Below are 14,017 nucleotides of genomic sequence, written 5' to 3' on the forward strand. Positions count from 1 at the left end.
AGCTTACTTCCACAAAAGACGAAGTCCCTCCTACTCTTGAGTTGGAGGAAGCAGCCAAAGCCATCGAATCAAATCTTCTTTGTCGCGTTTGCTGGATTGACGGTATCGATGGACAAATGCAGTCGTGTGCACGTTGCCAAATGTGCATTCATCGGACTTGCTGCAGAACTCCCGAAGATCCGACACGTCCGCAATCCTGGACTTGTGATTCGTGTAGGCACCTTTCGGAAAATACAGATGATGCGGATTTGTTGGAAACAAAGGACTTTCAAAGCTTCGCCTCCCAACGTACCTGCCACCGATGTTCCCAAAAAGGCGGATCCTTTGCCTATCAAGATGGATACTGGGTGCACGATACATGTCTTGTCTGGGGTGGGGCCTGGAAAGGCGCCAACACGGTCGGAGTCCATCGCTCCGGAGTCTGTGCATTGTGCTCGCACTCATCGTCGTACCTCGTCAAGTGCGCCGCGAAAGGTTGTCTGGTCCAATTCCATCCCAGTTGCGCCGCGGTGACTTCGGCCGTTTCCCGACGGCACTACGAAGCGTCCACGGCGCGGGCGAAACCCGACCCATTAGAACGGGATACATTTTTGTGTACCCAATACCACCTCGACATGCTCTGCGTAGTACTCGGCAGCGGATACACGGACCGTATCCTACCCGTGGCGTTTTGCGGATACCATCACCCGCAACGACGCGTGGATTGGAAGGGCTTGCCCCCCGGTGCCATGCGGGTGAACGCTGCCATTCGGGTACCTCCGCATAGGAGCTACAATGTGTCCGTGGCCGCTGTGAACGAAAAGTAGCGAACTACACTAAAAAGACCATGACCGTTGGTTCTGGTGTTGACCTGTTGGTATCGTCGTGGCAAAATAGTCTTAGCGTATTACTATCTTCATCCTGTATTCAGGCCTACTTTTGTCTCGCCGGGACGACGTACCCTGAGAGACTGTTGTGAATTGACGGTGACCAACAAAAATTCCGATACCCAAGCAAAGCGTTGCCCGTAAGCGTCCTGCACATCCGCGTGGTCGCTTTTTCCAAAGGGCTACAACAAAAAGAGCACCAGAGAGAGCGCCATAATGCACATACCAGAAATAAAGGCGTACGTCACGACGCAATCTTCTGGATCGTAACGATGCGCCGTTGGCAATAGTTCGCGTGTGGAAATAACAACCATCATGCCGGCTACCATACCAAAGAGCAACCCGTACAGGGTATCGGAAAAAGAACTAGCCAGGACAGCCCATCCCAAAAGCGCCGCCACTGGTTCGGACATGCCCGATAGCATGGCCCAGCCAAAGGCCTTCCAGCGGTTGCCCGTAGCGTAGTATACGGGCATGGCGACACAGAGACCTTCGGGAATATTGTGAATGGCAATAGCGACGGCCAGGACGGCTCCCACTTTGGGATCCCCGAGCGCGGCGACGAACGTCGCGAGGCCTTCGGGGAAATTGTGAATTCCAATAGCCAGCGCAGTGTTCAAACTCATGCGTAAGAGTTTTTTGGACTCGTCCGTGGGTTCCGCCAAGGCATCGTGTGAACTGTCGTCGCCGTAATCTGATGCGTGATGCGTCGTGGCTGAAAAAGGAGTAGCGTGCGGTGACGAGTCCGCAGAATCCGGACGAGCCCGAGAATCCGGTTCGTGTATTCCGTCCCAAACTTTGTGATCTTTTTCCACGGCTTCGATTTCGCTGGCCATATCTTGGACGGCTTGCCAATCCCCGGCCGGATCGTCCGAGCAACAGGGACAGGCCAAGGGCGCGTTGTCGTCCGCCGGGTGCGGCGCCGAAGGATCGTCCACGTTGGTTATCTCTTGCGTCTTTGCCGCGTGGGTAATGTGGTCTTTGGGGAAATCGTGGTGGTGGTGGTGATGATGATGCCCACCCAACAACCAGGTCACCATATAATTGAGTGCCTGAAAGAAAAGAACGTCACAACAATGTCTCGTCAGCCCCCGACTCATGATAACACACACACACAAAAACGAGACGTAGTCGACACATACACACAAAGTGGATGCCAATCGTTCCAACTCCACTGGCGAAACTACGTACGTACCACCATGAGAACGACGCCACCAAAGAAGCAGAGTGTCGCGTAAATGTAGGCCCGATCTTCTTCGTATCCGGCATCGACAAAGGCCGTACGGGCTTTTCCCAAAATCTCCACGAAGGAGACGTACGTCATGACTCCGGCCGAAAGACCCAAGGCGGCTGCTAGAGTTTTCCGTGACGCCAAACGTACCAAGGCTGGTACGAAGACTACCGCTGCGCCGAGCCCCGTCGCCGCCCCCGCACCAATCACCAACCCAAAGGCCACGGCGACGTTGTCGCCGTCGTCGTTGGTAGACGACGGGTCCATTATTGTTTGTTCGGACATGTGTATGTGTGTGTCAATCTATCGGTTCGATTGGAAAGGGTGCGTTTGAGAGATGCACGCACACACGCAACGGAGCCCGATCCGATACGGTTGACCGTGATTTCCGACTCGGGAACGTACCGTTCGTTCCGCCACGAGTCGGGTCGGAAAAACCAACCAGGCTCGAATCCGAACGACACCTTGTACGGAGGGGAGTGTCCGTGTCACTAGTACTACTAGCTAGATAGCGAGAGAGACACAAGTGCGGACGAATGGGTAGAAACGGCGCATGCGGTGCGCGAGCGTTACGACTAGTACGATCGTTGGGTGTGCCTTTGGAACCCGGAGGATCAGAAAGACTCCGGTAAGGGTGACACATCGCGATCCGAACACCGATCGTGACTGATTGTGATGGACTGGTGGGGGGGGGGGGGATGCAAACGAAAGTTCCGCTGAATTTGTTGGCCCATCCAATGTAGGTATACCGGTGACTGTTAGTACGGCACGTACCTTTTTCGTAGATCTGGAGCGGAATACGAAGCGGAACCTAGTTCTTGACGGAAAGCTACCCAAGCGTCGGATTTTGGGACACGGAAAAGTGTGGCCTGGCCCACCAGTCGAACATTAGCCTGGCTCCAGAGAAGTCACATCAACGAACGACATACGTTTCACTACACGAATGCTATTCGCTGTCACAGTGAAATGACAGCAAGACACGCTTTACGGTTAACTTGTGCATATTTCGCCGACGCTCGTTTGGAGAAAGAGCTTTGGGGGTGCCGGTTTGCAGTAGTTTTACACCAAAAAGAGCACTAGCGAGACCGCCATGACCAACATTCCCGCCATGAACGAGTAAGTCACCACGACATCGTCTGGATCGTACCGATGTGCCGTTGGCAGCAATTCACGGACGGATACAATTACCATCATGCCCGATACTACACCAAACAGCGCACCAAACATTGTTTGCGTGAAACAACTCGCCAGAACGGCCCAACCCAAAAGTGCCGCCAGTGGTTCGGACATGCCCGATACCATGGCCCAACCAAAAGCCCTCCAGCGGTTGCCCGTTGCGTAGTAAATCGGCATGGCAATGCACAAACCTTCGGGAATATTATGAATGGCAATGGCGACGGCTAAAATGGCGCCGACCCGCGGATTGTCGAGCGTCGCCACGAACGTGGCGAGGCCTTCAGGAAAATTGTGAATGCCAATCGCCAACGCTGTATTGATACTCATCCGGAGCAGCTTTTTCTGATCTTTGCCCTGCACCACACATTCGTCTTTCTGCGCCGGGAAATCCTCGTGGTCCGATACACTGCACCCGGCTTCGGGTTCGTGCTCCCTTTTTCCCAGTTCCAACGCCATTTCCTGCAGACACTCCAACTCTTTGGCGGGATCTTCAGAGCAACACGGACACGCTGTTACAGTAGTACCGCATTCCTCTGCAGCAGCCTGGACGGCGCTTTCCGCGTTGGAGAACTCCTGCGTTTCCTTATCCTCTAGATATGGCGGGAATTCGTGTTCGTCATGTCCCCCCAGCAACCAAGAAACTAAAAAGTTGAGCGGCTACCGTAAATAAATCAACAAGAGTGTTAGCAATTGTGAAGAGATCTTCTTTTCGCGCATCCCATGATGGATATTTTTCGTGAGATCCATACAACGTACCACCATCACAATGACTCCACTAAAAAAACTGATTGTCGCGTATAGGTAGGCTTCATCAGTGGGAAAACCCGCTTCTTCGAAATGCCGATTGGCCTCGTTGAAAATTTCAACGAGAGATACATAGACCATGACACCGGCGGACAGTCCTAACGCAGCCGCCAACGTCCGTCTCGACGCCAGTTTGACAAGCGCGGGTACAAATACGACCCCCGCCCCGAGACTTGTGGCAGCGCCGGCGCCAATCACCAAGCCGAAGGCGACCCCCACATTTTCGCTGTTTACCGAGCCTTCCGACATTCTTACGCTACTCATTTCGAATCTGAAAACAGTGGCCAATCCGCGATCGATCAGTGGTTGATCGGACGATGTGGCTTTCGTGAAGTGTAAGCCGATATGTTACAAAGAAAAGCGCACGTAATTTGTTGTGGGCGTCTCTGTTCGAATGGACTGTCCGAATTAGAAACGTGAACGCGTGGCGATGACGTCGAAGAACGGATGCTTCAAACGCTTGATCGCGATGATACTGTCAGGGAACGATATGTAACGATTCTTTATTTAAATGTAAAGGATTATTTGTTCACCAAAATGACTTACCGTTAGAGGACAAGTTTTCTACATATAGCAGAAAGTTCCGCTAACGTCGTCATTCTTGCACTGGCAGAAAAGAACCTAAGAAAGCTCCTGTAAGTATAATGCTTTCCGAAAATGATTTCTCACAGAGATGATTGTATGACGTACTATTGACGCTTTTGTGATGTACATATGACGTAGGATGGACTTGAATCCGAACTGACACGAGTCCAGCTCGTGGCGCTTCTTTGGCGAAGTCCCACAAGGTATGGTAGTATCTCCTGACTGTGAATTGGCCATTTGCGAAATGCATCGTTGTAGAGCTATTTTGCCTTGAGACAGATTGCGTATGAGTTCGTGGACGGATTGTTTCTCTCTCTGCGCTGCTCACTCCCACCGAAATCCGGCATTTTGGGATTCCCCTCTTTCTCCAGCGACAGCCAGCAGTATCATTTACTAGGAGACACATTTGTTGCACTCGATCTTGTCAGACAAGTATTTGTGCCCAATGAGGTTTGAAAGAAATTAGTACAGCAGCTCCGGCGAAGCTGAGTTGGTATACACACTCCGTTTGGAATCGCTTGTATCGTTACAACCTTAAAATATAATTAGCAAAAGTAGGTTCTGCAGCAAACAGTAGTACCATCCACTCGAAACCATTTTTGTTTCGCTTGGAGTTACAGTAAGAAGAGAACAAGAGAGAGCGCCATTATGCACATACCAGCAATGAAGGAGTAAGTAACAACGGAATCTTCGGGATCGTAGCGATGCGCCGTCGGCAATAGTTCGCGAGTGGAAATAACTACCATCATACCCGAAACTATGCCGAACAGTATCCCGTATAGCTTATCCGAAAAGGAATTGGCCAAGATGGCCCATCCCAAAAGCGCTGCAAAAGGTTCGGACATGCCCGACAGCATAGCCCAGCCAAAGGCCTTCCAGCGGTTGCCCGTGGCGTAGTAGACGGGCATGGCGACACAGAGACCTTCGGGAATATTGTGTATGGCAATAGCGACGGCCAGTACACCTCCCACTTTGGGATCTCCAAGCGTGGCGACAAAAGTCGCCAAGCCTTCGGGGAAATTGTGAATTCCAATTGCCAGCGCAGTGTTCAAACTCATGCGCATGAGCTTCTTGGAATCCTTGGTTTCCGGCGTGTCCTCCTCGTCCGGAGATCCTGGAGAATCGCTCTCTTCGGCGACGAAAGTACCTTCCCACGTCTTGTTCTGATTCTCGGTGGTTTCAATTTCGGCCGCCATATTGTGAAGGGTTTCAAGGTCGGCGGCCGGGTCGTCCGAGCAGCACGGGAGGTTGGCGTGATCTTCGTTGCTCATGCGCCGTGGCAGAACTTCTTGGTCGACGTTGCTGATTTCTTGAGTACCAGTAGGACCTTTATTGGATGACTGGTCGGGGCTGTGGTGGTGATGTCCTCCAAGGAGACAGGACACCATGGAATTGAGTATCTGCAGAGAAGAGGCAACAAGTATCGAACGTTTAGTAAGGTTCTAGCTTCTGCCATACTGGTAAATAGAAATCGATTGAAAGGTCATATCAATACGTACCACCATGAGAACAACACCACCGAAGAAGCACAGAGTGGCATAGATGTAGGCAGTATCCTCTTCGATACCCGAATCTTCAAAAGCTGAAGAGGCCTTGCCAAATATCTCGACGAATGAGACGTAGACCATGACACCAGCTGACAGACCCAAAGCGCCGGCCAGAGTTCGGCGCGAGGCTAATCGAACCAGAGCCGGAAAAAAGACTACGGCAGCCCCAAGACCCGTAGCCGCCCCGGCGCCGATAACAAGCCCGAAGGCCATGCCCACATTGTCCTTGTCTTCACTGTTGATACCAGACATGATTGAGTATGCGTTCTTTATCCGCTGATCAGATAGATCGCTCACGAGGTAAATGTACCTGAGATTTATGGGCAATTCTGTTGGCGTTTGTGGATACGCAAGCTTGACGTCTGCGGTTGTACCCTGAAGATTTTTTACATGTACAATTTAAAAAATCTTCTACTATTACAAATTAGTTGGCATCTTCTACGGCAAGCGTCAAGAATTCTGATTTTCAAGTCGTGATGAGTGACATATGGAACTTGGACAGTGCTATAAATGAAAAGATCCAACAATGAGACACGTGCTAGGACCGTGTTGGTTGAAATCTTCCGTAGGTATGAGAATCACGTTCATTTTAAAATCTGTTCGCTATCAGATGTGAAGTTTTTGGCAGTGACTGTACAACGGTTTATTTTCGAGGAAATTCACTAAAGGGGATGGAAAAAGGTAAAAACTCCCTTAAAGGGGACAGAACGTGTTCACTCTAAGTAGCATCATTTGACACTCAAACATTGTTATGTATTCAAACTATTTAAACTAAACAACAAAATTTTAACCTTGATGCCGACGTTTCCCGCCACGATGTTTATTGCATGGTGTCCGATGAGAGTGAGATATGCGATCGTACTCGTCTTCGTCGTTGGTAAAAAGTGCCACCCACCGCTTGGGATGCTGAACAATCAACGTACCTCGCATTCGGACGACGACGCGATTGCTGGAGATCGAACGACGTTGTGGCGGTCGTCGAAGACTCGGAGGGGTCGACGATCCCTTCCAAAATTCGATGGGGATCGTACAAATAAAACGTAACCTCGGCATTGACGTGTGCCCGTGAATGCTTGTCATGTTGGGGCTGCTTTCTCATCCAACACGCAGACTGTCTGCGGAGCAAAGTGCATCTGACCAGTGCCGTCAACGTCAACGTTGGGGGGATGAGGGGTGGCGGGAGGTGGACGAAGCCCGACGTAACGGGTCATCGGTGATTTATAGTCTACCGCAACGTGTGGAGGGTGGGGTGCCACCCTGGGATGCCCATAACCCTACCATTCCCCGACGACGATGATCTTGGTGTGGATCAGTCGATGGCGTTTGAAACCGTGACCAAATTGGAACCAGTAGATGCTTCCGTTATTGAAGCCGGCAAGAAATTAGCGACAGGTATTTTCTTGACCAAGGATATTGTCAACGCCCCGCACAACGTCTTGAACTCGCTTTCGCTTGCCGAGACAGCTAAGCGCATTGCCGAGCAGAACGGTGGACGGATCATTTGTGAAATCCTCGACAAAGAGGCCTGTGACGCCCGCTGTATGGGTGGCTTCCTTGGAGTAGCGCGCGGCAGCGAAACGCCTCCTCAGTTCATCCATTTAACCTACACTCCACCCTCGGGAAAAATTTCCAAGAAGGTCGGAGTCATTGGGAAAGGCCTCCTCTTCGACACGGGCGGCTACAATATTAAGACCGCCATGATGGAACTCATGAAGTCTGCACTGAAACACCGCGTTGGTCGATTTTCCAAGGTCCTGTACTTTTTACTGAGCACATGATTCAGGCTGAACCATGCAGCTTGGAGAGCTTTAAAGGAAGGAAACGTATCTCCGACGGCTATCATCATGCTCAGAGTGCATTGTTTGGAAAGCCCTACAATGAAAACGTTTCCGTTACGAGACTCCTTCGACGGTCCAGGACCAACTAATCCAGAGACTCGCTGCCGTTGCAGCCTTCCAGATTGTCGCCCGAAGTCCCCAACGAGGTTTGCTACCGTAACAAACGTGAATTTGCGAGTGGGTTGCCCTGTTCTCACTCTCATCGGAGACCATGCAATAAACATCGTGGCGGGAAACGTCGGCATCAAGGTTAAAATTTTGTTGTTTAGTTTAAATAGTTTGAATACATAACAATGTTTGAGCGCCAAATGATGCTACTTAGAGTGAACACGTTCTGTCCCCTTTAAGGGAGTTTTCACCTTTTTCCATCCCCTTTAGTGAATTTCCTCTTTATTTTCCTTAGAATATGCGAACTGCACACGAGAACTGCGAGAGCTCCGCTTACAACAACCAACCTTGGTAATTATGATGCCGAGACAGTGGTATATGACGCGGTTCCAGCCAACGTTGCACACCTGCTGGAAGGGAAAGCTCCTGCAATTCACGATCGATGACCGGCGATTTTCTATCTCCGCCCATACTCGTAACCTATTCGTACGATACCGCGAATATTGGATACTGGCGACTTTCATGATTGGGACGACAAAGCCTGCAATGCTGCCCGTTGAAGAGCGGAAGCAGGCCCTCGTGGGACTTTGGCTGCAAGCTTTTGATCGTTCGCCGCTTCTAGATGGTGAATTAACATAAATAGCATCACGGCGGAGAAAATTGTAGAAATAGCCAAGACAATCTGTCAATGGTTGTTTTGCACATATAATATCAGGCGCCGCTGCGTTCGTGTCCAGATCTCGCGACTTCCCGTCTTGGCGATTATCGAGTGGAGTGACGACTCGAAGGAGGTACTTTGAGTGAAGAATGTGTGTGCCAACGGTCGTGCAACGACGAGAGTCCACAAATCTATCGAGGTCGAAGGAAACCAGCGTATCCCCTCCCCTCACTTAGTCTACTGATTGGCGTAGTAGTTGTCGTGTGTGTTTCCGAGGAAGCAAGCTTACTCAAGCTTAACTGATCCAAAATGTTATCGTGTTTGTAAAATATCCCCGTCGAGCAATGAGATAGTTACCGTGGTCCATGGAAAGGTCTTGGACTTTCCTCGTCGTCCAGTAGGATTGGCTGCGTGGATGTAAAGGCGCCAAGCAGTCTGACTGTATCTCCTTACGTCGTTTGTCGAGAGGCACAATTGTTCTTGACTAGCTTGGAACCAATTCTTGCGTTCCGTGCCTATCACGGTTAGGAACAACGCTACGCCAACGTGTCGTAGTACCGTGACGCATTTGTGACAGAGTTTCCGGGGTAGCGGAAATAGTCGCGCAACAAATAGCGCGCCGTCTCGATCCCGACGTCGTGTACCCAGCCATCGAACCAGTCCTCCATGGAATCTTCGGGTCGTCCACCGGCACCGGCGGCGGCCTTGGCGTCGTAGACACGTCGGGAGCGGCGCGTATCGTTACGCGCAACGTAGCGTTCCCAGGTTCCGAGGTAGTGAAAGACGGCGAGGGGGTAACGGTTCGGTGTGCGCAGATTGAGTTGCTCGATGCGTCGACACAATACTTTGGATGGTCGATGTATGGAAAATGCCTGTTGCCAGAGTTCGTCGGGGGCGGGTACCCGGGAGACGTCCACTAGTGTTTTGGGTTGGGCGTTGTAGACGGTATCGTTGTAGGCAGCGTGGTAGCGCCAGCGGAGGGTTTCGAAGCGTTGGGGATTCGCGGCGGCTGTGCCAGCAGTGGTTGTCGTCGTGACGACCGAACGATTGGTTTCCATCGCACCAAACAAGAGTCGCGGCATGGACACGCAAGAATGGTGAGCGTTGGCGGCGCGGGCTTGGACGTTATCCCGGAGCAGTGCGTTCCAGAACCGGAACAAACAGCCGGGCTGGACGAGCTTGACCGGTACAACGGGCGACCCTGCCGTCGTGTGTGGCCGACGCCGGATTGGATTGAGGGTCAAATATTCATCGGTATCGACGTGGAGTACCCAGGTTGCGTTCCGCTCCCGCCAGTGGCGGTAACAGTGTGTGAGGAGTGTGACTTGACGGTAGCGGTGATTGTTGATACGGGTGCGATCGGCGACGACTTGCGCGGCCGATTCGTGACCCACGTGCCACTGGGAGCGTTGGGCGTCGCCCGAGACGTAGCGGGGTGGAATGTGGTAACCGAGCGTCCGGAAGGATTCCGGCAGATAATCGACGTCGTCCCAGACTCGCACATCCAGATCGGTCACTTCCGTCCAACGCGTGAGAGTCGCGCGGGGCGAAGTACGACTGCTGGGGTCGACGGCGACGAGCAAATGACGGAGATTCCAAACGTGATAATGGTAGGCAATCCATTCGTCGAGAATGTCGTTGTCGTCTTTGATCAAAAGACAGGCCGCGAGCGAGTCGGACGTGGATCGTTGGCTTTGTTGTCGGGACCGCGAGGAAGGACCGTGCCAGGCCATGGGACGGGATGGAATCAGCGTATCCGTAGCGGACGGTGTGTCGGAACGCCACACTCTGTCGTTCCGCCACCACCACCAGCCCGAGACGAGGAGGGCGCAGACGCCCCGGCACGGAATGTTCCCGGTCCGACGGCGCATTCCGATCGGTCGTTTCCGTGACGCTCGACACCACGGACTGGTGGTGACCCCCCGTGTACCGATTCCTACCATGATGTCGAGACGACGAGAAATGTCGAACGAACGAATGGGGAAGAGGTCGAAACCGGATCGAACCCCGTCGTTACCTTACAGGTAAACGTACCAGGACCGGAGTTTCGTGACGAGGTTTCGCGTTTCCATTCGTTCGCACGCGGGACTACCATCGTTCCAGGCACAAGTCCGATTCCGATGGACGCTGACAGTGAGAATGAGACTCTAGTAGGAATGTCCACCTTTTTCATTCGGGTGGCTGTACTACTTGCCAACGGTCAGTGGAAGTATAGCGACACAGTCCGAGTCGTCACTGGTCCGACGACACGGCGCATCATCATCTCTACACCTCTTGAGAGACACTCGATTCTCTTGTTGGCACCCCCCCCCCCCCCCCTTCACTCTCCCAACGAGTATCCCAAGTCCATCACTGGGGCAGAGGCACACACAGTCCACACTCTCTCACACACACACACACGATCTTCTGCGCACCAAAGCAACGCAAACGACACCGAGACACTCGTTTACATTCCTTGATTGATACCGATTCCAGACAACACTTCAACAACACTCCAGCAACAATACTCAAGAAAGTCTCGGCGCTCGCATTGTCAACAATTGGTACGTGCCTGGTCGTCGCGGACGACGTTGGAATAGTCTGACGCGCTAGCGCTAGCTCTACAGTCACTCGCTCACATACTCACATATTCCCCTTCCATCTCGCTACCTGTTTTCCATTCGGCGTTTGCCCGGCACACACTTTCGTCTCTCGAACAGTATGTGGCGACGCGGCCGCATGAGTAGTATCACCAGTACCGTCACGACGATGGCAACGACGACACGTCGTCGCGCGAACGCCCGTCGCATTCTCTCCACGTCTGTACCCTTGCGTCCCTGGAAGACGTCCGTGGTGGAAAGTCACGGCGACTACCGCGCCGAAGCCTGGTTGGAAGACCACGTCGGGGGTGATCTCTACCGGTACCAGGCCGACTTGCCAATGTTGCCCGTGCCTACGTTGGCCCACACGCTCGAACGATTACTCCCCACCGTACTCCCCGTGTGTCGTCACGACGAAGAAATGGAATCCCTCCGACAAGCCGTCGACCGATTTCCCGAACAGGCAAGTACGCTTCAGGAACGGTTGCTCCATCGACAACAACAACACGAAAACGCCAACTCGTCCTGGTTGCAGCACTGGTGGAACACGCTCGGCTATTTACAAGTCCGCGAATCCGTCGTCATTAACGTATCCTACTTTTTTCATCTGGCCGACGACCCTTCCGCCACCACACTCACGCAGCGTGGGGCCGCCCTCTTGACCGCCGCCGCACAGTACCGCCACCAAGTGTGCTCGGGATCCCTCGCACCCACCGTACTCGGTCGGGGGGAACGGGCCCAGCCACTCTGTAGTGCCGCCTACAAGTACATGTTCCACGCATCCCGTATCCCCCGTCCGCAACAGGATTCCTACAAAATTTACGACCCCGCCCGTTACCGACACGCCGTCGTGGCACGGAAGGGACACTTTTACACTTTGAATCTGTGTGGGCCGGACCACGCCACGCCCTACCCCGTCGCCACCCTCCAAGCCGGATTGGAACGAATCGTCGCGCACGCGGACGCCATGCACGCACACCCGCCACCGCCCCAGCTCGGCTGGTTGACCACGGCCCCACGCGACGATTGGGCCGCCGCACGCCAAACCTTACTGGATACGGACCAGCAATACCAACGAAGCACCGTCTCGGACGCCTTGGAACGACTCGAAAGTGGCGCCGTCTTGCTCTGTCTCGACGACGTACACGCCGTCAGTCGGTTGGAAATGGGGCAACTCTTACTCCACGGCGCCGGACACAATCGATGGTTCGACAAGTCCGTCCAACTCGTTGTTACCGAAAACGGTAAGGCCGGATTGATCGGCGAACATTCCATGATGGACGGAATGCCCATGGTCGGACTCGCCGATCACTGTACCAAGGTCACCTACGAACAGTGTCTCCGAAAAAGTCCCACCGGGACCATGGTACCGGAACCCACGGTGGAACCGATTTTTAACACCCCCGAGTTCACGCAAATCTTACAGGATCCGATCGTACACAATCTCGTGGATCAAGGTACTTGTTGTGTTGGTGCGTCGTAGCGCTCGGTCACGTCGTTTCAAGTACTCACGTGTGTCTCTCGCTTTGGACTCAAATTAATCTCGACTACATAGCTAAAATGGACTGTGACGACTGGACCGGCCGCCACGCCATGCAGTCGCAAAGTTTCCAAGGCTACGGAAGCCAATTTATAAAACAGGCCGGTTTTTCTCCGGACGCCTTTGTCCAGATGGCCATGCAATTGGCCACCTACCGACTCTGGGGTGAACAGGCCGGTACGTACGAAGCGACGCAGGTTCGTCCGTTTCGACACGGACGGACCGAAACCACCCGCACCGTTTCGTTGGAAAGTGCGGCCTTTGTCCAACGCCTCGGACTCCGTCCCCAGTACAACGAGCACGATGCCGAGGTGCGTGGCGAGAAGCTACGGCTGTTGCGCGACGCCGTCCAGGCCCACGTGCGGTACATTGGTGCGGCGGCACAAGCCCAAGGCGTGGATCGACACTTTTTCGGACTTTCCATGCTCGTGGCTGACGGCGAAAAGGCCCCCGATCTGTACGCTCATCCCGCCTTTGTACGGGCCAAACGATGGCGGGTGAGTACCAGTCACCTGACACATCCCAAGATTGTCAATTGGGGCTACGGGGAAGTCGTGCCCGACGGTGTGGGCTTGTCGTACTCCATTCATCCGCGCCATTGCGTCTTTAACGTGACGGCCTTGAAAGAAACCGGATGGGCGGAGAAGTTGTGCACGCTTTTGGAGGAAAGTCTGCTCGAATTGCGGACTCTCATCGAAATGGATCAAGCTCCGCCGTCGAGCAAACTGTAAACGGGCGAACGAAAAAGCCTCGCCGCTACGCCGGATCTATTTACAAACTTACTAAAGGTTACCTCGTTGTCTTTCTTTTTTAATTTCGCCCCCTCTTGCTACCGTCGCTTCGTTCGAGGAAATGCTTGGGCTTTATGCGACTTTCCCGTGCTATTTACGTGACGATTCGTGTCGCTCGTCGCGGGCGCCTTCGGGTGGCTCCAAACCGACCTTTCGTCATTCATTGCTCTTCCCGATTGGTTCGTTGGCAATTTTGGTACCGGCCGCTGGACGTTTACCCTTGAAGGTACGACGACGAGATTCACGCATTTTACCAGGACGGCCTGCGCTCTTGGTGGCGGCAGTCCCGTCTCC

General features: G+C 53.1%; 6 protein-coding genes across 6 annotated transcripts; 2 read left to right on the top strand and 4 right to left on the bottom strand.

Annotated features, from left to right (window-relative positions):
• Positions 1–1,048: 1,048 nt before the first annotated feature.
• On the bottom strand, positions 1,049–2,364 carry PHATRDRAFT_38445 (predicted protein; the record flags this gene model as incomplete). The annotated part of the gene is made up of 2 exons (XM_002182581.1): positions 1,049–1,918; positions 2,062–2,364. 2 exons carry the CDS (start codon positions 2,362–2,364, stop codon positions 1,049–1,051), a joined length of 1,173 nt encoding a protein of 390 aa, XP_002182617.1.
• A 701-nt stretch (positions 2,365–3,065) lies between these two features.
• PHATRDRAFT_22166 (predicted protein) lies at positions 3,066–4,326 on the bottom strand (the record flags this gene model as incomplete). Its single annotated transcript, XM_002182582.1, has 2 exons — positions 3,066–3,702; positions 4,030–4,326. The coding sequence occupies 2 exons, from the start codon at positions 4,324–4,326 to the stop codon at positions 3,157–3,159; spliced, it is 843 nt and encodes a 280-aa protein (XP_002182618.1). The 3' UTR covers positions 3,066–3,156.
• Positions 4,327–5,276: 950 nt separating this feature from the next.
• ZIP1 (iron permease 1) lies at positions 5,277–6,422 on the bottom strand (the record flags this gene model as incomplete). The annotated part of the gene is made up of 2 exons (XM_002182583.2): positions 5,277–5,809; positions 6,158–6,422. The coding sequence occupies 2 exons, from the start codon at positions 6,420–6,422 to the stop codon at positions 5,277–5,279; spliced, it is 798 nt and encodes a 265-aa protein (XP_002182619.1).
• A 1,103-nt stretch (positions 6,423–7,525) lies between these two features.
• Positions 7,526–7,987, top strand: PHATRDRAFT_38448 (predicted protein; the record flags this gene model as incomplete). Its single annotated transcript, XM_002182441.1, has 1 exon — positions 7,526–7,987. The coding sequence occupies one exon, from the start codon at positions 7,526–7,528 to the stop codon at positions 7,985–7,987; it is 462 nt and encodes a 153-aa protein (XP_002182477.1).
• Positions 7,988–8,986: 999 nt separating this feature from the next.
• On the bottom strand, positions 8,987–10,727 carry PHATRDRAFT_48077 (predicted protein). The gene has a single exon (XM_002182584.1). The coding sequence runs from the start codon at positions 10,682–10,684 to the stop codon at positions 9,350–9,352; it is 1,335 nt and encodes a 444-aa protein (XP_002182620.1). The 5' UTR covers positions 10,685–10,727; the 3' UTR covers positions 8,987–9,349.
• Positions 10,728–11,513: 786 nt separating this feature from the next.
• Positions 11,514–13,663, top strand: CAT2 (carnitine o-acetyltransferase; the record flags this gene model as incomplete). Its single annotated transcript, XM_002182442.1, has 2 exons — positions 11,514–12,864; positions 12,948–13,663. 2 exons carry the CDS (start codon positions 11,514–11,516, stop codon positions 13,661–13,663), a joined length of 2,067 nt encoding a protein of 688 aa, XP_002182478.1.
• Positions 13,664–14,017: the final 354 nt, after the last annotated feature.

Source organism: Phaeodactylum tricornutum, chromosome 16 (genome assembly GCF_000150955.2).
Source record: "Phaeodactylum tricornutum CCAP 1055/1 chromosome 16, whole genome shotgun sequence".
Taxonomy (NCBI): Eukaryota; Bacillariophyta; class Bacillariophyceae; order Surirellales; family Neidiaceae; genus Phaeodactylum; species Phaeodactylum tricornutum.

Excerpts from the sequence above, each read along its gene's own strand:
- PHATRDRAFT_48077 (XM_002182584.1), bottom strand. The coding sequence starts at position 10,684 with ATGCGCCGTCGGACCGGGAACATTCCGTGCCGGGGCGTCTGCGCCCTC.